At 41.5% G+C, this 27,840-nt stretch overlaps 1 protein-coding gene across 2 annotated transcripts; it reads right to left on the bottom strand.

Annotated features, from left to right (window-relative positions):
• Positions 1-917: 917 nt before the first annotated feature.
• Positions 918-27,140, bottom strand: C1R (complement C1r). Of its 2 annotated transcripts, none has more exons than XM_040438903.1 (11): positions 27,002-27,140; positions 26,126-26,342; positions 22,532-22,718; positions 18,437-18,580; positions 18,082-18,278; positions 16,051-16,198; positions 15,817-15,938; positions 15,395-15,473; positions 15,153-15,293; positions 3,841-3,915; positions 918-2,628 (listed from the first exon to the last, which is right to left on the bottom strand). In XM_040438903.1, exons 1-11 carry the CDS (start codon positions 27,055-27,057, stop codon positions 1,838-1,840), a joined length of 2,157 nt encoding a protein of 718 aa, XP_040294837.1. In that variant the 5' UTR covers positions 27,058-27,140; the 3' UTR covers positions 918-1,837. The 2 variants fall into 2 exon arrangements, with proteins under 2 accessions (XP_040294837.1, XP_040294836.1); XM_040438902.1 differs by having other exon boundaries at positions 15,395-15,476.
• Positions 27,141-27,840: the final 700 nt, after the last annotated feature.

The following is a 27,840-nucleotide window of genomic DNA, read 5'->3' on the forward strand; positions in this document are numbered from 1 at the left end:
AATGACTCAGAGTTGATGTCTTCTCTAAGTGTAGTTGTTCACTGTGCAAGTCTCCGAGACCTCGACCAGACCACCATGATGGCTTCTCCCACGTATGACCCAGCACGGAGGCTGATGGGACCAACGCCATGATCTTCAGCTGTCAAGGGCCCATGTCTCAGGTGAGACGGTTTTAGGTCCATGTTTCTGATGACAGAAGCCCTTTAACTTCTGAGTCTAAATCTCCACCTTTTACCGCCATCTTACTTTTACATTCTTTGCTAATTAATTTCTGACTATATTATTATATAATGAAGGAAGGAACCGACACTCCTTTGTACTGCAATTATATCAGGTTTATTCCTTCCTTCATTCAAGCATCCGGAGTGACGTCCGCTAACCGCGCACCCATACCTTCACGCAGTGCCGCCCGACTATTCGTAACCAACCTATATTATTATATAGTCAGAAAGTGGTGTTTTTCAGATACAAAGAGACAAACGCCCTGCTCGGGGAATTTAACTTAATCCATAGTTGGTACTGCTATGCAGCTGACCAGGAAAAGAAGCAGCCACATTTGGTGGGGACCTGGGCGGAAAAGGGTAAGTACTATGTAAAAGATCTTCCTTTCCACAGGTTATTACCAACTACAGATTAGTGAAAAGGCTTTATAGATAAACTCAGGCTATCTGGAGCCACCACTAGAGGGAGCTTACTGTACACTGGTTTATTATTGTTATTACACACAGTGAGCTCCCCCTAGTGGTGGCTGCAGAAGTCAGAATTTTATCTTGTAGCTGTATATCTATGCAGAAACAAACGTGTATATATCCAAATCCCTGTACTGAATAATGACGATGGGAATGTATTTGGTCCACACTCAGTATTTTATTTCCCAGAAGAATATAGAAGAATATACATAAAATCTCTTTGTGTATTGTACATTTTTATTAAGTAACAAATTGTAAAATGTTTAACAGCCACACAAAAAATGTCACACACTCCCCACGTGCCATATCATCGCACATGAGCAGACTGAGCCGAGTATGATTTCATTTTAGTTGTGTAATCAGAGGGCAAGATGGACGATCCTCAGAGATCAAGTGTTGATTGGCTGGGTCCCTGTCCGACTGCTAGGGGAATGATAGTCCCATTCCAATCTAGGCCATAGGTTGCTATGGATACTCTTTCTCAACTCTTTCTCATAGGCCCATATTAGAAGCCTGTGGTTGTTAGGTAGAAAGTCCATAGCAACCAGACTTTCAAACATCACTCAAGCTGTAGTATTTTTCTTTAAATCAATATTATATAGCCGGTTGAGCCTAACACCCTTGGTTACTCATGGGTTAAAGGGGTTTTCCAGAATGAAAACTTATCATCTCTCTATAGGACAGGTGATAAGCGTCTGATTGGTGGCGTAGCCGAAAACCCCCTTACCAATCACAAGAACAGGGCCTCATGTCCTCCTACTGAATAAAGTGGTGGTCGAGCATGTGCGCTGCCGCTCCATTTGTCTCTATGGGCCTGACAGTTGAGCGCGATACTCAGCTATCTTCCTCAGTCTCAAAGACTTTGAATAGAGAGTCAGAATACATCCTCGACCACCACTTCATTCAAACGAGGGACATGGGCTCCCATTCTGATGGTCAGTGGGGATCTAAGCGGTCGGATACCCACCAATCGGACACGTTAATAAGCTGTTACTGGTACAACCCCTTTGGTAGGTTCGCTGCGCTCTCTTATGATACGGTGAAGCATTTGCATCAGATCCAGGCAATTATTCATATATTTTTTGTATTTTTTACATAATTTCAGGTTGCTGGGTCTATAACAAATGCTATGAGGAGTCCTACTCCCATCATCTGCCTATGTGGCTTTTAATCCAATCAATATAATTGACAACTTTGGTGTAGTAGCCATAACCGCGACCGCAATCTATACCCCACGACACCAGGCCCGTGGCCACCCACTTCTTATCTGCCCTGTTTTCAACAGCAAATGCGCCTCCGCTGTCTCCTTGACATGAGTCCTTCCGCGAATTCTCATCTTCAGAGAACCCGGCGCAGAACATGTTTTCCGTGAATTTCTGCTTTCCGGTTTTCACACCTGCCTGATTTCTGACTAACTGCTTCTGGCATTTGTCTCTCGCAGCCACAGGTAAAATCACATAATGAAGGTGGTCGGTTATTTTGTTTTCTTCCGTGATTCCAAACCCACTGACGTAGCCGACCCTACCGGACTCGTAGAGAGACACCTCGCTGTTTTCGGGAAGACATATGGGAGACACATTGCTACCCATAGTCACCGGGTTCTCTAGTTCGATCAGAGCGATATCATGGTCGTGGCTCTCTGTGGTGTAATCTGGGTAGATGTGAAAAGCTTTCACCTTGGCAAGGCCATTTTTGACCAGGTTATTGACATCTACGTCACCGAGAAACACGTGCAAGTTATTGATATCAAGGGCCCGGGTGCTCCTATCCGGTTTTAGAACATGAGCGGCGGTAAGAACCCATTTCTCGTCAATCAGAACGCCGCCTGCTCGCCCGGGGCTCTTCAGGAACGCTTGCCAAGGAAAGTTCCCATTTTCAGCTTCTTTACCGTCTATAATGCGACTTAAACCAGCGACAGGATTCTGTGGTTGTCCACACACTGAGGGTACAAGATGAAACAGACAGGTAGAAAGAGGTAGGTCCCATCTATACTGTAAGTAAAGATTACCAAGCAAAAAAGTCTATGGTGCCTAATGGGTTAATAATTTAATTTCTGATGTTCTGTTATTGTTGCCCTTACATCATGTTGGTTAATAAATATATCCCTGGTGTCTAGTGGAATAATACCGTAATTATGTCCCTGGTGTCCAGTGGGTTAGAATTACCGTCCCTGGTATCTAGGAGATTCATAATCATATTCCTAATTTTTAATGGGTTAATAATTATGTCTACTGGGTTAGTAATAATATTAATGTAACTAGTAGGTTAATATTGATATCTCTGGTATCTAATAATTGTATCCCTGGTGTTTAGCGGGTTAATTATTATTGATGTTTTGTAGGTCAATAAAAAAAAAATCCTGGTGTTTACAGTTGTTCATTAATTATTATATCCTTTGTGCTTAGTAATCTTGTAGCGACCATATATCCCCGGTGTCTAGCAGGTTAATAAATATATTATGCATTTTCAGTGGGTTAATAATTCTATTACTTTCGTCTAGCTGGTTAGTAGTTATGTCCCTGGTGTCTAGTGGGCAAATAAATAAATCAATCCCTGGTATCTAGTGAGTCTACAATTGTGTCCCTGGTATCTTTTGGTTATATAATTTTGTCCCTGGTATCTAGTGAGTATACAATTTTGTCCCTGGTATTTAGTGGGTATATAATTTTGTCCCTGGTATCTAGTGTATAAATATGACCCTGGTGTCTAGTGGGTAAATAATTATTTCACAGGTGTTTAGTGGGTAAATAAATAAATCCATGGTATCTAGTGGGCAAATATATAAATCCCTGGTATCTAGTGTGTATCTAATTTTGTCCCTGGTATCTGGTGGGAATGTAGTTATGTTCCTGGTATCCAGTGGGTAAATAATTATGTCCATGGTGTCTAGTAGGTAAATATGTCTCACTGGTATTTTGTAGGTATATAAGTATGTCCCTAGTATCTAGTGGGTATTTAATTATGTCCCTGGTATCTAGTGGGTAAAAATAATTATGCCCCTGGTATCTAGTGAGTAAATAGTTATGCCCCTGGTGTCCAGTGGGTAAATAATTGTCAATGGTCTCTACTGGGTAAATAATTATCATTATCATTATTTAGCAGGTTTAACATTTTCTAAGTCCTTTAAAATTCACCAAAAAAAATAACATACCTGGCAAACAAATTGGAATCTGTTGCTCTCCATTCTCATCCTTCCACACACGATCTTCTAAGCAGGTAAAAGTGTCTGGAAATCACAGAAAGCAGATAATTATTATTGTTAATTATTACTAATATATCAGCTGTACATATTATATACTGAAAATACCCAGGTTATACCAGCTGTACATATATAATTATATACAGGAGATGCCCAGGTTATACCAGCATGGTCCATATCACTATATACAAGAAGATGTATACCTTATACCAGCTGTACATATATAATTATATACAGGAGATGCCCAGGTTATACCAGCATGGTCCATATCACTATATACAAGAAGATGTATAACTTATACCAGCTGTACATGTATAATTATATACAGGAGATGCCCAGGTTATACCAGCTGTACATATCACTATATACAAGAAGATGTATAACTTATACCAGCTATACATATATAATTATATACAGGAGATGCCCAGGTTATACCAGCATGGTCCATATCACTATATACAAGGAGATGTATAACTTATACCAGCTGTACATATATAATTATATACAGGAGATGCCCAGGTTATACCAGCATGCTCCATATCCCTATATACAAGAAGATGTATAACTTATACCAGCTGTACATATCTAACTATATACAGGAGATACCCAGGTTATACCAGCTGTACATATATAATTATATACAGGAGATGCCCAGGTTATACCAGCATGGTCCATATAACTATATACAAGAAGATGTATAACTTATACCAGCTGTACATATATAATTTTATGACAAGACACGGAGGCTCGTATTGCATTAACTTTCTTTACTGATCTACCATAGCAGCAAAGAACAAAACTGGTATTACATAGAGAAAAACCATGGTAACCAACTCCTCCCCACTATCTCAGTATATATAGGAACAGCCCTCTGGAATCCTCCTCTTTTTCTTTGCTGCTACCATAGCAGATAAGTACTCTCTCTTTTATCATGTCTATTTTGCTTGTATTGGATTATTTTATTTCACTTGCCCCTTCCTTGGGGGCAGTTTTGTTTGATGTGCTTGGCTTAGCGCCTTAGCTCCGGTTTTTTGTCTGGTTATTTGTCCTCATTTAGTTTTATCCCCCTTTTGTTTAGTTTCCAGGCCCTCTCTCCCGGGGTCCGTGCTATACTACTCCGCTCTCCCCCCTGACCGCTGGTTTGTGTTTACATGTACCTTGTACGTTGTCCGGTCCTGCTACTTTCATCTCCGTCGCCCATCTCTCATTCCGCCCGAATTCTCGCGATAGGCAGGATTTCGGGCGCCATCTTTAATTCGCTTCTTCTTCGCTTCTTCGCGGTCTTTGCTTTCGCGCGCTTGGCCGGCTCCTCCCCCGTTTTCTCGCGGGATTGTCGCCGCCTTCTCTGCCGGACACGTCAGTTCCTCCTGCCTGTCCCAGCGCTCGGTTCGCTTCAGCGTCGCCGCGTTTGTTTCGGGTAAGCCTTTCTGCCTCCCTCTTTAACGTTTTTTAGCATGTTTTCTTGGGTCTCTTCCCTGACTGGACATATTTCTTTTCTTCCTCAGATTCTTCACCTTCAACATTTGGTGGTGTGGGGTGATATACTCCCTCCTCCTTTTTATCTCTCATTATGTCTGTAACCGGTACACCTGCTGCCCCTCCTCAGGACAATCCTACCCCGATGGTTTCTCTCCCTTCCCTGGACAGAGTAGTTGTCACTCCATCTGCTGATGACCATACCACTCTACTGCAGCAGTCCATCTCCAATGCCATCATATCGGCCATGGGTTCCATGACATCTGCTATATCCCAGTCAATCTCCCAAGCACTTGGTGTTCTCCCAGGGCCCTCAGATCCTACACCAGCTTTAGCACAGAGTACACTGCCACCTGCCTCCAGAACAAATTTGAGAGATGGCCTAGTTCCATCAGTTGAACACGCGGATATGCCGCGTAAGAGAGCCTGCCCACGCCAGGCGGAAAAGTCGCGTGCATGGAAGACGGCCAGGATTTTGCCTGAGCCTGTGACTGACTCTGACGGAGAGTCCATAGAGGAGGCACATGTAGAGTCCTTGGACGACTCAGGGGATGATTTGGCAGATGTGGCGCTGGATCCTTCGGGATCAGGTCAGATTCCCTTAGCCATTCGACCCACACCCATCCCTTCTGGTAGTCAATCCGATGACCTATTAATAGACTCATTAGGGGAGCCACTGTTTAACCCGGACAAACTCCACCACCCTCGTTCCACAGAATGGCTACCCGCCACTCTTGTGGCCCAATACTTGGAAGCCAAGATTCGCACTCCTCTATCAAGAGAGTCGCGCAACAAATTACGCGCTGAATGCCCACGTCCTATTATACCCCATAAGATTTGTGAGACGCCCTCTGTCGACCCTAAAATGGTTCAATTTCTGGCCAAGACAGGTTTCAATCCTGAAAAAGGGCTGGACTCGGCTTTAAAGGCGGTCCAAGATAAATTGCTGGACATTACTGGTCCTTTGGCAAAGATTTTCGACTTGGCTGAGGCCGCTAAATGTGAGGGCAAGATGGTTGACCCAGTAGAACTGGGCGGATGGATTCAGAGAGCCATCTGCATGACGGGAAATGTCAACACCTCCCTGTCCATTGAGAGGCGCAAGGCGATTCTTATGAAAGTAGAACCAAAATTGTCAAACCTGTCACTGACTGAGGCGGGCAAAGAGGCCCAGGGCCTGCTCTTCGGTGAACCCTTCATCAAAGAGCTAGGCAGATATGTGGGCGCGTTTACAGCGTTAGACAAAGCGCAATCCTCTATGAAGCGGGTTTTCAACAACCGTTTCTCTAATAGGGCCGGCAGTTCCAGGGGCCGACTGTCCGGCCGGTCCTACTCCCATTCCCGAGGTACGGGAAGAGGCTCCTACTCATACAGATCGTCCCTGCAGGATCAAAGATACCAGCCCTCCTTCTTCCCTTCACGTGGCATTCCCGGACATTCCAGAGGCTTTAGGGGTACCCCCAGTTCCAGAAGACCAGTTGGTAAGTCCACCCCATTTTTCTCCTTCTCATTCTTCAGTCGAGTGTGTCGGGGGCAGACTCCAGTATTTTTTTCCATGTCTGGTCAGAGATCTCCTCCGACCCATGGATTCTAAACACTGTCAAGGGTTTTGTAATAGACCTAGTCGCCCACCCGGGGCAGCTCCTTACCCCGCCCCCACCCCATCCCGCTTCTTCCCAACAACAGCTTCACTCAGAACTTCTGGAGTTATTCCAGAAGGGTGCAATAGAACGCGCTCCCGCACATTCCGGGGGTGTCATCAGTACCATGTTTCTGGTACAAAAGAAGGGTGGCCAGATGCGCCCGGTGATCAACTTGAGAGCTCTCAATTCTTTAGTACTATACCGTCATTTCAAGATGGAGGGCATCCATCTACTGAGAGATATGCTCATTCCTGGAGATTGGATGGTCAAACTAGATCTCAAGGACGCCTACCTGACTGTGCCCGTAGCCCTTGCCTCCAGGGATCTTCTCCGTTTCTATTGGAACAACCAGATCTGGCGTTTCACCTGCCTGCCGTTCGGTCTTTCCTCCGCCCCTTGGTGTTTCACCAAGTTAATGAAGCCAGTAGTTGCATGGCTACGCAGCAGGGGGGTCCGCATGATTATATACTTAGACGATATCCTCATTATGGCACAGACCCCTCAGCTCCTGTTACATCACTTACACATGTCTACCAACCTTATTTCCAGCCTGGGTTTTGTTATCAACCATGAAAAATCCTGCCTCAGCCCATCCACCTCGATAGAGTTTCTAGGATTCAGGGTGGACTCCGTCTCCCAGACCCTCCACCTTCCTCTGACCAAGATTCACGCTATCCGCAAGGAGCTGCGGCATACCTTGGTACGTCCTCATCTCACCCTTCGCCATCTTGCTCGGATTATCGGGCTCCTTGCAGCCTCCATTCAGGCCATCTTCCCAGCCCCGCTTCACTATCGGGCTTTGCAACGCCTGAAGATTGCTCATCTTCGGGCGGGGTCTTCCTATGCCGACACCATCGTTCTGGACAAGGAGACACGGGACGAGTTACAATGGTGGATCCAGAACCTCACGGTATGGAATGGCAAGGCGATTGTTGGTCCGCAACCAGACCTTATTATCGAGTCAGACGCCAGTTTACACGGTTGGGGCGCCCACTGCGAGGGGGTGTCTACGGGGGGACCTTGGTCCCCGGAGGAGACACGCCTCCATATCAACGGTTTAGAATTGTTAGCAGGGTCATTTGCGATTCGCAGCTTCGCCAATGGCACCATCAGGTCTTGTATCAGATTGCGGATGGACAATGTATCCGCGGTCCGATACGTCAACGGCATGGGGGGAACACGTTCTTCTGTCCTTACTCACCTTGCAAAGGATTTTTGGGAATTTTGCCTGACCCGGGGCATTATGGTAGTAGCGGAACATCTTCCGGCCTGCACAATACTTTGGCGGACTGGAACTCTCGTTACATTTCAGACTCCAGCGACTGGAAGCTAGACGAGCAGGTTTTCCTTGCTTTAGCTTCTCACTGGGGTTTCCCCTCTATAGACCTGTTTGCTACCCGTTTGAACACCCAGTTACCCAGGTTCTTCAGCTGGCGGCCGGATTCGTCGGCGGAAGCCATAGACTCTTTTCTCCAGCCCTGGGGGGAAGCTCTACTGTATGCGTTCCCACCTTTTTCCCTCATCCCACGGGCACTCTTGCAGATCCGGCGTCAGTTGGCGGATCTTATCCTTATCGTCCCTTATTGGAGAGCCCAACCTTGGTTCCCTCAGCTTCTAGATCTGTTAGTCGATTATCCACTCCTCCTCCCGGATCTCCGGTCTCTCCTCCGGGGTCCCCTGGGGGAATTTCACCCCCTTCTTCAGACAGGGTCCTTACGTCTCCTCGCTTGCAGGGTCTCAGGAATTCCTGGGACGTCTCAGGAGTTTCGGATACAACTACGTTCTTACTGGAGAGCGCGTGGGCTCCAGGCACAAGACGGGCTTATGGATCCTCCTGGAACTCTTGGTCTCGCTGGTGCGCCTCACGCGACTTGGATCCCTTTCAGGCTCCTGTAGGTGCGATTCTTTCCTTTTTGTCCTCTTTGTATGACGAGGGTAAGGCTTATCGCACCATTAATGTCTATAGGTCGGCTATCTCGTCCAGACATGTTGGTTTTGAGGGTTGTCCTGCTGGGCAACATCCTCTGGTCCGGCGTTTGCTCAAGGGGTCTCGCCTTTCCCGGCCTCCCAGACCTCGTTTTTCCACCACTTGGGACGTTGCGGTGGTTTTGAGATTCCTCTCGGATTGGCCATCGAACTCTTTGTTGTCTCTTCGCCAATTGTCCGCCAAGCTGGTCACTTTGCTTTGTTTGATTTCCTGTAAAAGGGTCTCTGACGTGCGCGCCCTGGATCATGACGCCAGATCATTTACTCCGGAGGGTGTTCAGTTTAATATCTCCAGACGGACCAAGACCAATATCCGTTCGGTGACATATCCTGCTTTCCCTCTTTCTCCTCAGCTCTGCCCGGTGGCTTGCCTTCAGGAATATGAATCCCGTACCTCCGCTTTTCGTTCGGCACAGTTCCCTCAGCTGTTCATCTCTTTTCGCAGACCTTTCACTCCTGTCACCAGCGTGACTCTTTCACGCTGGGTGAAGTGGATCCTTTCCTTGTCGGGTATTGATTCTAGTATATTCACTGCACATTCAGTCCGCAGTGCGGCAGCTACCTCTATGACTGTCGCTGGTGCTCGCCTGGAGGATGTTATGAAGTTGGCGGACTGGTCTAGGGTATCCACTTTTCGTGAGTTCTATTTCAGGCCACCTTCTCATGCCTTTACCTCTGTGGTGTCTAGGCTTTAAACTTGCAATACGAGCCTCCGTGTCTTGTCATAAAATTTCATGATTTTCCTATTTTATGACGTAAAGTCATGATTTTATTAAAGACACGGAGGCGAGTATTGCCCTCCCTTGTTGTATTCCCTCCCACATATGGGATTATTGTTATTATTATTACTTTATTGTAAGTATTATTTATTTGCTTATTGCTTTGCATTCTTCAGGATTGCAGGAATTTGTGGTTTTCAATCACATGTTATTTGGTTCCCTTCTTTGTTGTTCGCAGGTTGAGCGGTTTTCACGGTGCAGACCATACTCAAGATTCCAGGGGAGTGTTTCCTGTTCCTTGGTTCAGATTACCATCTTCCGTTGAAGATCTCAGCTGTTGGAAGTTCCGGTTCCAGGTCACTGTTGACGTTTGGAAGTTTCGTTTGTGGTGGTCTTCGCAAAGAAAGAGGAGGATTCCAGAGGGCTGTTCCTATATATACTGAGATAGTGGGGAGGAGTTGGTTACCATGGTTTTTCTCTATGTAATACCAGTTTTGTTCTTTGCTGCTATGGTAGATCAGTAAAGAAAGTAAATGCAATACTCGCCTCCGTGTCTTTAATAAAATCATGACTTTACGTCATAAAATAGGAAAATCATGAAATTATATACAGGAGATACCCAGGTTATACCAGCATGGTCCATATCACTATATACAAGAAGATGTATAACTTATACCAGCTGTACATATATAATTATATACAGGAGATGCCCAGGTTATACCAGTATGGTCCATATCACTATATACAAGAAGATGTATAACTTATACCAGCTGTACATATATAATTATATACAGGAGATACCCAGGTTATACCAGCATGGTCCATATCACTATATACAAGAAAATGTATAACTTATACCAGCTGTACATATATAATTATATACAGGAGATACCCAGGTTATACCAGCATGCTCCATATCACTATATACAAGAAGATGTATAACTTATACCAGCTGTACATATATAATTATATACAGGAGATACCCAGGTTATACCAGCATGGTCCATATCACCATATACAAGAAGATGTATAACTTATACCAGCTGTACATGTATAATTATATACAGGAGATACCCAGGTTATACCAGCATGGTCCATATCACTATATAGAAGAAGATGTATAACTTATACCAGCTGTACATATATAATTATATACAGGAGATGCCCAGGTTATACCAGCATGGTCCATATCACTATATACAAGAAAATGTATAACTTATACCAGCTGTACATATATAATTATATACAGGAGATACCCAGGTTATACCAGCATGCTCCATATCACTATATACAAGAAGATGTATAACTTATACCAGCTGTACATATATAATTATATACAGGAAATACCCAGGTTATACCAGCATGGTCCATATCACCATATACAAGAAGATGTATAACTTATACCAGCTGTACATATATAATTATATACAGGAGATACCGAGGTTATACCAGTATGGTCCATATCACTATATACAAGAAGATGTATAACTTATACCAGCTGTACATATATAATTATATACAGGGGATACCCAGGTTATACCAGCATGGTCCATATCACTATATACAAGAAAATGTATAACTTATACCAGCTGTACATATATAATTATATACAGGAGATACCCAGGTTATACCAGCATGCTCCATATCACTATATACAAGAAGATGTATAACTTATACCAGCTGTACATATATAATTATATACAAGAGATACCCAGGTTATACCAGCATAGTCCATATAACTATATACAAGAAGATGTATAACTTATACCAGCTGTACATATATAATTATATACAGGAGATGCCCAGGTTATACCAGCATAGTCCATATCACTGTATACAAGAAGATGTATAACTTATACCAGCTGTACATATATACTTATATACAGGAGATGCCCAGGTTATACCAGCATGGTCCATATCACTATATACACGAAGATGTATAACTTATACCAGCTGTACATATATAATTATATACAGGAGATGCCCAGGTTATACCAGCTGTACATATATAATTATATACAGGAGATACCCAGGTTATACCAGCATGGTCCATATCACTATATACAAGATGTATAACTTATACCAGCTGTACATATATAATTATATACAGGAGATACCCAGGTTATACCAGCATGGTCCATATCACTATATACAAGATGTATAACTTATACCAGCTGTACATATATAATTATATATAGGAGATGCCCAGGTTATACCAGCATGCTCCATATCACTATATACAAGAAGATGTATAACTTATACCAGCTGTACATATATAATTATATACAGGAGATGCCCAGGTTATACCAGCATGGTCCATATCACTATACACAAGAAGATGTATAACTTATACCAGCTGTACATATATAATTATATACAGGAGATACGCAGGTTATACCAGCATGGTCCATATCACTATATACAGGAAGATGTATAACGTATACCAGCTGTACATATATAATTATATACAGGAGATACCCAGGTTATACCAGCATAGTCCATACCACTATATACAGTAGATGTATAACTTATACCAGCTGTACATTTATAATTATATACAGGAGATGCCCAGGTTATACCAGTATGGTCCATATCACTATATACAAGAAGATGTATAACTTATACCAGCTGTACATATATAATTATATACAGGAGATGCCCAGGTTATACCAGCGTGGTCTATATCACTATATACAAGAAGATGTATAACTTATACCAGCTGGACATATATAATTATATACAGGAGATGCCCAGGTTATACCAGTATGGTCCATATCACTATATACAAGAAGATGTATAACTTATACCAGCTGTACATATATAATTATATACAGGAGATACCCAGGTTATACCAGCATGGTCCATATCACTATATACAAGAAGATGTATAACTTATACCAGCTGTACATATATAATTATATACAGGAGATACCCAGGTTATACCAGCATGGTCCATATCACTATATACAAGAAAATGTATAACTTATACCAGCTGTACATATATAATTATATACAGGAGATACCCAGGTTATACCAGCATGCTCCATATCACTATATACAAGAAGATGTATAACTTATACCAGCTGTACATATATAATTATATACAGGAGATACCCAGGTTATACCAGCATGGTCCATATAACTATATACAAGAAGATGTATAACGTATACCAGCTGTACATATATAATTATATACAGGAGATACCCAGGTTATACCAGCATGCTCCATATCACTATATACAAGAAGATGTATAACTTATACCAGCTGTACATATATAATTATATACAGGGGATACCCAGGTTATACCAGCATGGTCCATATCACTATATACAAGAAAATGTATAACTTATACCAGCTGTACATATATAATTATATACAGGAGATACCCAGGTTATACCAGCATGCTCCATATCACTATATACAAGAAGATGTATAACTTATACCAGCTGTACATATATAATTATATACAGGAGATACCCAGGTTATACCAGCATGGTCCATATAACTATATAAAAGAAGATGTATAACTTATACCAGCTGTACATGTATAATTATATACAGGAGATACCCAGGTTATACCAGCATGGTCCATATCACTATATACAAGATGTATAACTTATACCAGCTGTACATATATAATTATATACAGGAGATACCCAGGTTATACCAGCATGGTCCATATCACTATATACAAGATGTATAACTTATACCAGCTGTACATATATAATTATATACAGGAGATACCCAGGTTATACCAGCATGGTCTATATCACTATATACAAGGAGATGTATAACTTATACCAGCTGTACATATATAACTATATACAGGAGATGCCCAGGTTATACCAGCACGGTCCATATCACTATATACAAGAAGATGTATAACTTATACCAGCTGTACATATATAATTATATACAGGAGATACCCAGGTTATACCAGCATGGTCTATATCACTATATACAAGGAGATGTATAACGTATACCAGCTGTACATATATAATTATATACAGGAGATGCCCAGGTTATACCAGCATGGTCCATATAACTATATACAAGAAGATGTGTAACTTATACCAGCTGTACATATATAATTATATACAGGAGATGCCCAGGTTATACCAGCATGGTCCATACCACTATATACAAGAAGATGTATAACTTATACCAGCTGTACATATATAATTATATACAGGAGATGCCCGGGTTATACCAGCATGGTCCATATCACTATATACAGGAAGATGTATAACTTATACCAGCTGTACATATATAATTATATACAGGAGATGCCCGGGTTATACCAGCATGGTCCATATCACTATATACAGGAAGATGTATAACTTATACCAGCTGTACATATATAATTATATACAGGAGATACCCAGGTTATACCAGCATGGTCCATATCACTATATACAAGAAGATGTATAACTTATACCAGCTGTACATATATAATTATATACAGGAGATACCCAGGTTATACCAGCATGGTCCATATCACTATATACAAGAAGATGTATAACTTATACCAGCTGTACATATATAACTATATACAGGAGATGCCCAGGTTATACCAGCACGGTCCATATCACTATATACAAGAAGATGTATAACTTATACCAGCTGTACATATATACTTATATACAGGAGATGCCCAGGTTATACCAGCATGGTCCATATCACTATATACAAGAAGATGTATAACGTATACCAGCTGTACATATATAATTATATACAGGAGATACCCAGGTTATACCAGCATGGTCCATATAACTATATACAAGAAGATGTATAACTTATACCAGCTGTACATATATAACTATATACAGGAGATGCCCAGGTTATACCAGCACGGTCCATATCACTATATACAAGAAGATGTATAACTTATACCAGCTGTACATATATACTTATATACAGGAGATGCCCAGGTTATACCAGCATGGTCCATATCACTATATACAAGAAGATGTATAACGTATACCAGCTGTACATATATAATTATATACAGGAGATGCCCAGGTTATACCAGCATGGTCCATATAACTATATACAAGAAGATGTGTAACTTATACCAGCTGTACATGTATAATTATATACAGGAGATACCCAGGTTATACCAGCATGGTCCATATCACTATATACAAGAAGATGTATAACTTATACCAGCTGTACATATATGACTATATACAGGAGATGCCCAGGTTATACCAGCATGGCCTATATCACTATATACAAGAAGATGTATAACTTATACCGGCTGTACATATATAATTATATACAGGAGATGCCCAGGTTATACCAGCATGGCCTATATCACTATATACAAGAAGATGTATAACTTATACCAGCTGTACATATATAATTATATACAGGAGATGCCCAGGTTATACCAGCATGGTCCAAATCTCTGTATAAGTGAATCAGTAGCATACTTACCACTCCCTTTGTGAGTCACAATCTTGTAGTACGGTTCGTCACAGGAGTAGACTATTTTGGACTGGTACGTCACCTTCTTTGGTTCAGTCAGGAACATGTGGCGGCCATTACGCAGAACCTCTGGTTCCTGACAGCTGACAACTACACGGAGGACAAGAAGCGGCGAGCTCAGCAGTGTCAGGATAAGACATCCCAGGTTATATATTATTATTATTATTATTACAGGGCACGCCCAGCCTTACTTTCACATCTGGGTACCGGCCGATGCCACGTGCCATCTTTCTGGCAGACAGCGGTGAAGACGCTCAGTTCTCTGCCCTCCTGCTAGAGAAAGCATTAAAGCACTGGAATTGGGTCTGAAAAATCTAAACTTTGTTGTATTATCCCATCCTTCTAACAGGGTCCAGAAAGTAGATAAGTGGCCGCCCTTTCTGGTAATCCTGGAGTTATCATTTAGTCGCAGGGTCACCCAGGCTTCATAGAAATGCAGTTCAATATTTACCCCTTTAATGGTCTCGTTGGGAGTTAGACTTCAGGTTTTGCACTGTTCTAAGTCAACACGACTTCTGCATTATTTTCACCCCACATTTTTGGTACCTAATGACCGTGGTTTTCTATCGAAACTGGATACCTTACAAAAAACATAACATTTTTCTGGTCGTACCTCCACCAACCTGTATCCCGTGCGGCAGGACAGCACAAAGTAATCTTGCATTCTGTACACTTCTTGCATTGGTGAAACAGTGGAGAATTCGTCCAGGGTGACAGGCTTCGGACATTGGACGGCTGAAAAAAAAAATCTAACCAATAAATCACCTCTGAAGAAACATCTGATGGATGTAGATGTGATATAAAATGCCATGTAAGCGGCTCAGTCAGCCCAGCGACCACCACGTACCCTCGGAGGTGTAGAATATCTTCCACCCTCTGTTGTCCCCAGAGTCATCCGTTTGGAACAGGATGTCCACCTCATGGCTCTTCGTCTGGATCATTTCTGGGGCACGTCTCCCGCATAAACTCCTCACTAACTGATGTCCTTCGAATATCTGAAAACACACAGGCATGGAGGACATGAGGTGGGGCTTTAAATGGGGTTTGGTTTATTGGGCATGTCATACGATCGGGTGGCGTTTTTTCAGTATAATGACCTCGCTATAAGGACCTTACTCTAAGGACTGTATAGAAGGGTTTGCCCACATCACTAAATGATGCCATTTGCCTTTAAAATTAACCATAACCCCTTTAAACTCCAGTCGTTAATGAATGCTGATACCAGACCCCCGAAATGATTCCATATCCTAGATCAGACTTCAAATAAAACCAAATGAGACCAGAGGCCAAAATTAATCCAGACCACACCTCAAAATTTAGACCCTAGACCAAGCACCATAATTCAGACACCAGTGTTTACTTAGCGCCAGGGGCGTTGCTAGGGTCTGAAAACATCCGGGGCACAAGCCCACTGTATCACGCCCCTGTGAAGCCATGCCCCCATCCCCATGAAGCCACGCCCCCATCACATGGGGGGAGGGGCCTTTACAGTAGTTATTAACCCCTTTCAGCAGTCCCCGCTTCAGTGAATAGGGGACAGCTGAAAGGGTTAATAACTACTGTGAAGGGCCTAGCCGTCTGGGCAACCCCACAGATCATCCCCTCAGTAATCTGTATCCTGCAGTAACTTAACTTTTAATCAGCGCTCATCTCATTACTATCTTGACTTACACACTTAGCTCCAGTAACAGGCAGTGCGGGCGGCGCTCACTCACTGACGTCACGCGCCTGCGCCGCCTAGTGGGAGAAGCAGGCGCGTGACGTCAGTGAGCGAGCGCCGCCCGGACTGCATGTTTCCGGAGCTGAGTGTGTAAGATAATATTGAGATAAACGCTGATTTAGAGTTCAGCTACTGCAGGATACGGATTAGGATGGCGGGGCCGGTGTAGAGTAGCGCTGCGCAGGAGAGTCAGAGCGGCCGGCCCTGCCAGCATAACTTTCGTGGCACTGGTCAAAACATCTGGGGCTCAAGCCCAGAATGTTTTGACCTAACGACACCCCTGCTTAGCGCTCCTTGGCCCCTGCGACTATGGGTTCTCAGGTTTTGTTGAGTGCAGCACTGCCCAGAGCTGAAGCGATCCAAGTTGCTGAAGAAAAGCCAGAAGGGAGGAAACTGAGTAACACTGCTCCTCCTAAATCCACACCTGCATTTACAGGACAGTGGCAAGTTCCAAAATTAATCCAGATTTTAGACCCCCATTGCTAATCCAATTCTTAGATCAGACTTCAAATTCAATTCATACCAGACCTCAAAACTCAGACCCCAGACCAAATGGCAAAATTCAGACCCCATATCAGACCCCACTATTTCCTTAGCACTCCTTGATCCTGGCAGCTCTGGGTTCTCAGGTTGTGTTGCGTGAGGTGGTGCCCAAGCTGCTGAAAATAAGCCAGAATGAGGAGTGCTGAGCAAGATTGCTTCCCCTAAATCCGCAATTTTGTCTGTGGGACAGTGCATATGCCAAAAATTTACCAGGAATCCCTTTAAATACATGGCAAGTTTTAAGAAAATCAGGACTGTTGGCAACTAAGTGAACAACTGGTGAATGATTATCCACCAAAGAAACCACCATTAAAGGAACCAAAGACATAGCTATAGGGGGTGCAGAGGGAGCAGTCCAAAGGCCCCTCTGCCACATAAGTAGACATTTATGTGTCTACTTATGTGCCTACTTATGCATTGGCACCAGGACCTTCTGGAAAAATCTCCACGATGAGATCATTACCCTCAACATACTAGCTATCATATAACAAAGGGTTGTAAACAATTCTTGAATAGAGGACCTCTGCTAAAGTAAAACAGTTGACGAGTAGAAGATGAGATGGCTGGAGACAAACAAACATGAACCATGGTCATTGAGGAAAGGAAGAACATCACCTTCAGTGTATCATAGGGGCATGGAGCCCGTGGATGATAATCAATATCGAAGATCTCAATGAACTCGAGTGAGATTTGCATCCCTTCCTCCAGTCGTATCCGATAGGTGCAGTTGAGGTCCGGTGGGTACGGTTGAGGATACCCTGGACTGGAAATGTATCCAGACTCCTCCATAAACAAATGGTCACTGCACTGTGCTACAAAAAAGTGCAGAACAATAACATGATCTGGACAACTGTTCCATAATCTACAATAGTGGTCTGCAACCTGTGGCTTTCCAGTGGCGATTGCTTGGGGTTGTAGTTTTCCCACCAATAGAGAGCCACAGGTTGCACACAACTGCTCCAGAACATACCTTTGCAAGACCGATTGTCACTCTCCAGCTGATATCCCGGGAGGCAGGAGCAGAAATACCCTCCTACATAATTGTGACAAAAATGCTGGCATGGCTGGATCCATGTAAGGCTGTTGTCATTGGGAGATGCACATTCATCGTCATCTGGAGAGGTGAAGTGTAATACAGATCATGGAACATAAAAGAGTGAGATGAAAATGGGAAGAACATGTAAAGATGACCATAGACAGACCAAGTGTTTGAACATGGCATGCATATGGATCATGTGAGTGTCCATGATGCTTAAAGAACGGCCAAGGATCTGCAATTTGTATGATGCTGAAAGGGGCAGGTTCATCTCTGAAAACTTTTCTAGTCCACCTATAAAAATAATATTTTGTCATGCTCTAGTATGCCTATCCTGTACTGGTTCTGATTTGCAGCCAGTATCACAGCCCAAAGCCATATTTATAGGTTCTGAGTGCACTACTTTAAAGAGTGTCTATCAGCACAATTAACACTATTAAACCAGGCAGGTATACTGCCAGGTACAGTACAGACCAAAAGTTTGGACACACCTTCTCATTCAAAGAGTTTTCTTTATTTTCATGACTATGAAAATTGTAGATTCACACTGAAGGCATCAAAACTATGAATTAACACATGTTGAATTATATACATAACAAACAAGTGTGAAACAACTGAAGATATGTCATATTCTAGGTTCTTCAAAGTAGCCACCTTTTGCTTTGATTACTGCTTTGCACACTCTTGGCATTCTCTTGATAAGCTTCAAGAGGTAGTCCCCTGAAATGGTTTTCACTTCACAGGTGTGCCCTGTCAGGTTTAATAAGTGGGATTTCTTGCCTTATAAATGGGGTTGGGACCATCAGTTGCGTTGAGGAGAAGTCAGGTGGATACACAGCTGATAGTCCTACTGAATAGACTGGTAGAATTTGTATTATGGCAAGAAAAAAGCAGCTAAGTAAAGAAAAACGAGTGGCCATCATTACTTTAAGAAATTAAGGTCAGTCAGTCAGCCGAAAAATTGGGAAAACTTTGAAAGTAAGGGCTATTTGACCATGAAGGAGAGTGATGGGGTGCTGCGCCAGATGATCTGGCCTCCACAGTCACCAGACCTGAACCCAATCGAGATGGTTTGGGGTGAGCTGGACCGCAGAGTGAAGGCAAAAGGGCCAACAAGTGCTAAGCATCTCTGGGAACTCCTTCAAGACTGTTGGAAGACCATTTCAGGGGACTACCTCTTGAAGCTCATCAAGAGAATGCCAAGAGTGTGCAAAGCAGTAATCAAAGCAAAAGGTGGCTACTTTGAAGAACCTAGAATATGACATATTTTCAGTTGTTTCACACTTGTTTGTTATGTATATAATTCCACATGTGTTAATTCATAGTTTTGATGCCTTCATAGTCATGAAAATAAAGAAAACTCTTTGAATGAGAAGGTGTGTCCAAACTTTTGGTCTGTACTGTATGTTAAACAGCTACAGAGATATCTGCATTGTTATTCATATGCAAATTAGCACTTTGGAGCACCAGGGCAGGGCTGAATCATTGGGGCACTGCTTGTGTAACACCCCTGTGCTCTGCAGACTCCCCCTCTCCTTGATTTACAAGGCTAGACATCAGCATGGTAAGAGTAGAGCTATGTCCTAGCATGTACATATCATATATACTACTTCCATATTGAGAAGAGTGGATTCTATGCTTATAAAGCTAATACAGATTACTGGTTTATTCAGAGCCACAATATATGATTATAAAGACTTTCTAAGTATAGAAAAACATTCTTCTCTATATAGTAAGGCTATATCTTTGAGCTAAGTGGTCAGCCTTGCAGGTAGAGATCTTAAAATCAGGTCCCAGGGGAGACTTCTAGAGTTATTTCTTCAGTTTTTTTTTTCTTCTCTTATTTAACCCATAATAAAAGAATATAGCCTTACTGTATTTAGATTAGTGTTTTTATCCTTAGAAACCTAAAACTTAATACTGATTTATTCAAAGACACCATATATGATTAATTGATTATAAAGAAACCAGTAATATTTATTAGTTTTCTAAGTGTTAAAAACCTCTACAGTATTCTTAATATGATGTTATGGGGTAAATGAGGATGAAAAAATATCTAAAGAAACAAAAACAATCTCTCCCCAGATACAAACCTGGGATATCTACATGCAAGGCTGATCACTTACCTCCAGGCTACACCCTTACTACATTGAGAATAGATGTTTTCTATACTTAGAAAGCTAATACATATTACTGGTGTTTTTATAATCATATATTGTGCTTGCAAATAAAGCAGTAATATGTGTTAGCTTTCTAATCATAGAAAGCCTCTATTCCCAACATGTTATGACTATACCAAGTAGGATATGTGATATGTACATGCTAGGACACAGCTCTGCCCTCAGCATGCTGATGTCTAGGCCTGTCAATCAAGGGGAGGGGGTGTGTGCAGAGAACAGGGGGTGTTACAAAAGCAGTGCTCCAAGGATTCAGCCCTGCCCCCTGGTGCTCCCAAGTGTTCATTTGCATATGAATAAAAACAGATATCTCTGCAGCTGTTTAACATAGAGGCAACAAAAAAGGTATTGTTTTTATTAGCATGATCAACCCTACCAGACAGTATGTCTGGTTTAATAGCGTTTATCATGCTGACAGAGGCTTTTTAAACATCCCTTGCTTGTTCAGAGACTACAAAGAGGTTATTCGGATAATCTATACAATAATAGGTCTCCCAGATTACAACCACGAGCAGCCTTCAGAATACGAATGCAGCTCTGGGCTATACTAGAGGTTGTATATTATTATCAGGGCAACCAATGTGAGTTATGTCTCTGTATAAACTGATGTTCAAAGGGTGAATCTTTAATAATGGATATTTAGAGAATATACAAATATGCAGGGGTCATTAGGTTGGGGCTGAGTCTCAGTCATTGCCTATTGGTGTTTACCTACACAAGATTCATCTCTCTCCGGCGCCATGTCCTCACTATATCCTTGTCTGTTCTCCATTTCTGTAATTATCCTTAGACCTGGGTGCGGACAACATCCTGACCCCCAACCCAGGCATCAAGATGTTGTCTATAGAGGGGTTACAAGCTGCAGGAACCCAGAGAGGGGGGTATCCGCAGAATATGAGGTCTGTATTATTTAAGTGGTCTGGGGGTTTGTATTTATTAAGAAATATGGTTTGCTGTCTGTATTTATTTAGGGGATTTGGTCTAGAGCAGTGATGGTGAAACTTTTTAAAAACCGAGTGCAGCCCAAAACCCACATATTTATCGCAAAGTGCCAACACGGCTATTTAACCTGAATACCAATATAGTTTATCTTCCCTGTACTTTATCATTGCCTACAGTCAGTGCGCTGCGGTTTGTATTTATTAAACGGCTTCTCTGGGCTTTTTCATATTGATGAGCTATCCTCAGGATAGGTCATGAATGTCAGATCGGCAGGGTCCAATACCCGGCACCCCCGCCTTTCAGCTGGGTGTTGGACCGCCGCCGATCTGATATTAATGACTAGTGTTGATCACGAATATTCGAATTGCAAATTTTTATCCCGAATATAGGTACTTCGAAAATTCACGAATATTTAGAATATAGTGATGTATATTCGTAATTTCGAATATTCAAGATATTTATTGCGAATTTTCGTAATGCAAATTTTTCTCGCAAATTTTTCATTTGCCGAGTAAAAACTTGATTCCTCCTTGCTTCCTCCTTGCTGCTTGCTTGTGGGCCAATGACTCACAAGGGTTCTGTATTTTAGGGAGTCTAGTCTGGGGTCTGTATTCTATTAGGGTGTCCGGTTCTGTATTTAGAAGATCGGGGGTCTGTATTTGTTTATGAGGTCTGGTCTGAGTTCAGTATTTTCTAAGGGGTCTGGTCTGCATTTATTAGGGGTCTGTATTTGTTTAGGAGTGTGATGAAATAGGTCAGATCATTGACTCCTTGGGGGTGGGACTTAAATTCCATTTATTAGTGCAATGTTCTCATAAAGACAAAAAAATCTGCTAGTCCAAAAGGTAAAAAAGAAAACAAAATCAAACTAAAAGGTTCTATAATTATCATTGTGGTGGTGTGTACTTGCCCACAGCTCGGTAGAACGCCTGGAATCCTTTATAAAAGACAGCCGAACCATTTTCCTCATTGGAGAAATCCGAGTGAAATTCAATTTTCATTTGGTTCCCATGTGTGATAAAGAGGCGATAACCTGGGTGGGATCTGGAGCTTTTGGGCCCACAGAACTGACCCATTTCCCTTTTGTCGTCAAACACCTTGAAGTGAAATATTGGAGAACAGGTATTAAGAGTGTATGGGGAAAAGCACTATAGAGACTTCTATTCTGACCTGAATATTTAATCTTGCATGCTTAGAGCATGGCCCATATCACTATATAAAAGAAGATGTATAACCTATATCAGCTGTACATACATAATTATATACAGGAGATGCCCAGGTTATACCAGCATGGTCCATATCACTATATACAAGAAGATGTATAACTTATACCAGCTGTACATATATAATTATATACAGGAGATACCCAGGTTATACCAGCATGCTCCATATCACTATATACAAGAAGATGTATAACTTATACCAGCTGTACATATATAATTATATACAGGAGATGCCCAGGTTATACCAGCATGGTCCATATAACTATATACAGGAAGATGTATAACTTATACCAGCTGTACATATATACTTATATACAGGAGATGCCCAGGTTATACCAGCATGGCCCATATCACTATATAAAAGAAGATGTATAACCTATATCAGCTGTACATACATAATTATATACAGGAGATGCCCAGGTTATACCAGCATGGTCTATATCACTATATACAAGAAGATGTATAACTTATACCAGCTGTACATATATAATTATATACAGGAGATGCCCAGGTTATACCAGCATGGCCCATATCACTATATAAAAGAAGATGTATAACTTATACCAGCTGTACATACATAATTATATACAGGAGATGCCCAGGTTATACCAGCATGGTCCATATCACTATATACAAGAAGATGTATAACTTATACCAGCTGTACATATATAATTATATACAGGATATGCCCAGGTTATACCAGCATGGTCCATATAACTATATACAAGAAGATGTATAACTTATACCAGCTGTACATATATAATTATATACAGGAGATACCCAGGTTATACCAGCATGGTCCATATCACTATATACAAGAAGATGTATAACTTATACCAGCTGTACATATATAATTATATACAGGAGATGCCCAGGTTATACCAGCATGGCCCATATCACTATATACAAGAAGATGTATAACTTATACCGGCTGTACATATATAATTATATACAGGAGATGCCCAGGTTATACCACCATGGTCCATATCACTATATACAAGAAGATGTATAACTTATACCAGCTGTACATATATAATTATATACAGGAGATGCCCAGGTTATACCAGCATGGTCCATATCACTATATAATAGAAGATGTATAACTTATACCAGCTGTACATATATAATTATATACAGGATATGCCCAGGTTATACCAGCATGGTCCATATAACTATATACAAGAAGATGTATAACTTATACCAGCTGTACATATATAATTATATACAGGAGATACCCAGGTTATACCAGCATGGTCCATATCACTATATACAAGAAGATGTATAACTTATACCAGCTGTACATATATAATTATATACAGGAGATGCCCAGGTTATACCAGCATGGCCCATATCACTATATACAAGAAGATGTATAACTTATACCGGCTGTACATATATAATTATATACAGGAGATGCCCAGGTTATACCACCATGGTCCATATCACTATATACAAGAAGATGTATAACTTATACCAGCTGTACTTATATAATTATATACAGGAGATGCCCAGGTTATACCAGCATGCTCCATATCACTATATAATAGAAGATGTATAACTTATACCAGCTGTACATATATAATTATATACAGGAGATACCCAGGTTATACCAGCATGGTCCTTATCACTATATACAAGAAGATGTATAACTTATACCAGCTGTATATATATAATTATATACAGGGGATTCCCAGGTTATACCGGCATGGTCCATATCACTATATACAAGAAGATGTATAACTTATACCAGCTGTACATATATAATTATATACAGGAGATACCCAGGTTATACCAGCATGGTCCATATCACTATATACAAGAAGATGTATAACTTATACCAGCTGTACATATATAATTATATACAGGAGATACCCAGGTTATACCAGCATGGTCCATATCACTATATACAAGAAGATGTATAACGTATACCAGCTGTACATATATAATTATATACAGGAGATGCCCAGGTTATACCAGCATGGTCCATATCACTATATACAAGAAGATGTATAACTTATACCAGCTGTACATATATAATTATATACAGGAGATACCCAGGTTATACCAGCATGGTCCATATCACTATATACAAGAAGATGTATAACTTATACCAGCTGTACATATATAATTATATACAGGAGATACCCAGGTTATACCAGCATGGTCCATATCACTATATACAAGAAGATGTATAACTTATACCAGCTGTACATATATAATTATATACAGGAGATACCCAGGTTATACCAGCATGGTCCATATCACTATATACAAGAAGATGTATAACTTATACCAGCTGTACATATATAATTATATACAGGAGATGCCCAGGTTATACCAGCATGGTCCATATCACTATATACAAGAAGATGTATAACTTATACCAGCTGTACATATATAATTATATACAGGAGATACCCAGGTTATACCAGCATGCTTCATATCACTTATATACAAGAAGATGTATAACTTATACCAGCTGTGCATATATAATTATATACAGGAGATGCCCAGGTTATACCAGCATGGTCCATATCACTATATACAAGAAGATGTATAACTTATACCAGCTGTACATATATAAGTATATACAGGAGATGCCCAGGTTATACCAGCATGCTCCATATCACTGTATACAAGAAGATGTATAACTTATACCAGCTGTACATATATAATTATATACAGGAGATGCCCAGGTTATACCAGCATGGTCCATATCACTATATACAAGAAGATGTATAACTTATACCAGCTGTACATATATAATTATATACAGGAGATGCCCAGGTTATACCAGCATGGTCCATATCACTATATACAAGAAGATGTATAACTTATACCAGCTGTACATATATAATTATATACAGGAGATGCCCAGGTTATACCAGCATGGTCCATATCACTATATACAAGAAGATGTATAACGTATACCAGCTGTACATATATAATTATATACAGGAGATGCCCAGGTTATACCAGCTGTACATATATAATTATATACAGGAGATACCCAGGTTATACCAGCATGGTCCATATCACTATATACAAGAAGATGTATAACTTATACCAGCTGTACATATATACTTATATACAGGAGATGCCCAGGTTATACCAGCATGGTCCATATCACTATATACAAGAAGATGTAGAACTTATACCAGCTGTACATATATAATTATATACAGGAGATACCCAGGTTATACCAGCATGGTCCATATCACTATAGAAGAAGCTTATGTTATAACGGCTGTACATATGTAATTATATAAAGCGTTTATTACCTTGACATAGTCATAGTTACATCCATCTGACGGCTCTAAGTCAAACACCAAGAACTTTAATGAAATGTGAAACCCTTGGTTGACGGTGATATTCCAGGTGTTGTGCTGGTTGTTGGGGTACGTTTTGGGGTAGTTGGGGGATGAGATGAGTCCATGTTGGGGTGTCTTGGCTGTGGAGAAGGCTGCAGTTCCAAAAAGCAGCAATACCCACAGCAACCTGCAGAACATAAGCACTCACACAGGGCTGTGCAGTTTTGTAATCTCTGTAGACTATTGCAAAACATTTTATCGTAACCATAACAAATTTATGTCATCCCTACACAGGCAGAGCATTGCATCTCATCTATACACAGGCAGAGCATTGCATCTCATCTATACACAGGCAGAGCATTGCATCTCATCTATACACAGGCAGAGCATCACATCTCATCTATACACAGGCAGAGCATTGCATCTCATCTATACACAGGAAGAGCATTGCATCTCAACCCTACACAGGCAGAGCGTTGCATCTCATCCCTACACAGGCAGAGTGTTGCATCACATCCCTATACAGGCAGAGCATTGCATCTCATCCCTACACAGGCAGAGCGTTGCATTGCATCCCTATAAAGGCAGAGCGTTTCATCACATCCCTACACAGGCAGAGCGTTTGCATCACATCCCTACACAGGCAGAGCATTGCATTTCATCCCTACACAGGCAGAGCATTGCATCTCATCCCTACACAGGCAGCGCACTGCAGCTCATCCCTACACAAACAGAGCATTCCATATCTTTCCTACACAGGAAGAGGAGTACCTCTCATTCCTACACAGGCAGATCATTGTATCTCATGCCTACACAGGCAGAGCATTTCATCCAGTTAGTACTTACATTATTCGTTTTCGTTCTGTATAAAGTGATTTACACAAAAGTGAAAGTTTCCCCATTTCCCATTAGATCAGACAAGGGGGAGGAGATGAGGAGGAGATAATAGGAGCAAAGGGGAAAAGGTTTGGTGGATAATTTTTGGCTCTGCTTTTGTGTTGTCTCTGCTGCCCCCTGGTGTGTGTGATAAGTATAGGTCTTATAGTACATAGTCCATTTTGTTTCTATACAGCAGGGTTGCACAGTCTGTTGATGCATGCAGCCTGCAATCTCATCCCGCCAACCATCATGCTGACACTGCAGCATGGCCTCATTGCCGATTGTGGTTCCCTGCACTGCTGGGCGGCCAGGAGCGCTGCTGTGCAAAAAAATGTGAAGCAAAATTAGTGATGTGGCCCCTTTATTCTCATGATCGGTAGGGGCTCCGAGGACAAATATTCCAAAAGAATTGGCAACTATGTACAACTAGTAAAAAAAAATACATTACAAATTTTTTCATCTGAAAATGTCAAATTGCCCCTGTGACTGTCTATGCCAGAGTTCATGCGATCCCTATTGGTTCTGCTTGTATGCAATCCAAAGCATTGAAAGTATGCCTGCAATTTTAATAGTTGCCACTAGATGGCACTGTAGCACCATAGATTATTCATAAGGGCCGTAAGAAGGAAGTGAGTCAGTGTGTGGCTCAGACCACATGAGAGGCTGAAGCCCTTGTCCTGAGGAGAACAGAGAGTTAGGCCGAAGGTATGGAGAGGTTTCCAAAGAAAGGGTCTAACAATGAGACACATGATGTTGGTGAAGTGAGGGCAGCAGCTTCCATTCCAGCCCTGGTGAGACGCCTTCTC

Source organism: Bufo bufo, chromosome 6 (genome assembly GCF_905171765.1).
Source record: "Bufo bufo chromosome 6, aBufBuf1.1, whole genome shotgun sequence".
NCBI lineage: Eukaryota > Metazoa > Chordata > Amphibia > Anura > Bufonidae > Bufo > Bufo bufo.